Genomic DNA, 261 nt, shown 5'->3' on the forward strand with positions numbered 1-261 from the left:
AGGGTGAACTTCGGGAGAATGAGCTCCTCCTCGCTGGTGCTGTTGGCCGGGTCCTCCTCCTCCTCCTGGCCGTCGCGCAGGCGGTAGACCTTTCCCTCGTGGATCACCTCGCTCGTGTCGTTGGCTTCCTCCTCCCGGATGAAGCAGCCGGTGTTGTGCGAGTTGTCCTCCTCGTCCTCCGCGTGTCTCTTGCCGCCCTTTTCCACGTCCACCGTCTGAGGAAAAAATAGGAAAGCGTGCATTATATAAGTAGGGATAATT

At 58.2% G+C, this 261-nt stretch overlaps 1 protein-coding gene across 1 annotated transcript in view; it reads right to left on the reverse strand.

Moving 5' to 3' along the window:
• The window catches only part of LOC119585618 (multiple epidermal growth factor-like domains protein 6), a gene marked incomplete in the record, with an annotated part of 108922 nt that overhangs the window by 32616 nt on the left and 76045 nt on the right, over positions 1-261 (reverse strand). The window contains 1 exon segment of the mRNA XM_037934286.1: positions 1-215. Within this exon segment, the coding sequence (XP_037790214.1) occupies positions 1-215 (215 nt within the window).

Source organism: Penaeus monodon, chromosome 20 (genome assembly GCF_015228065.2).
Source record: "Penaeus monodon isolate SGIC_2016 chromosome 20, NSTDA_Pmon_1, whole genome shotgun sequence".
Lineage (NCBI taxonomy): Eukaryota > Metazoa > Arthropoda > Malacostraca > Decapoda > Penaeidae > Penaeus > Penaeus monodon.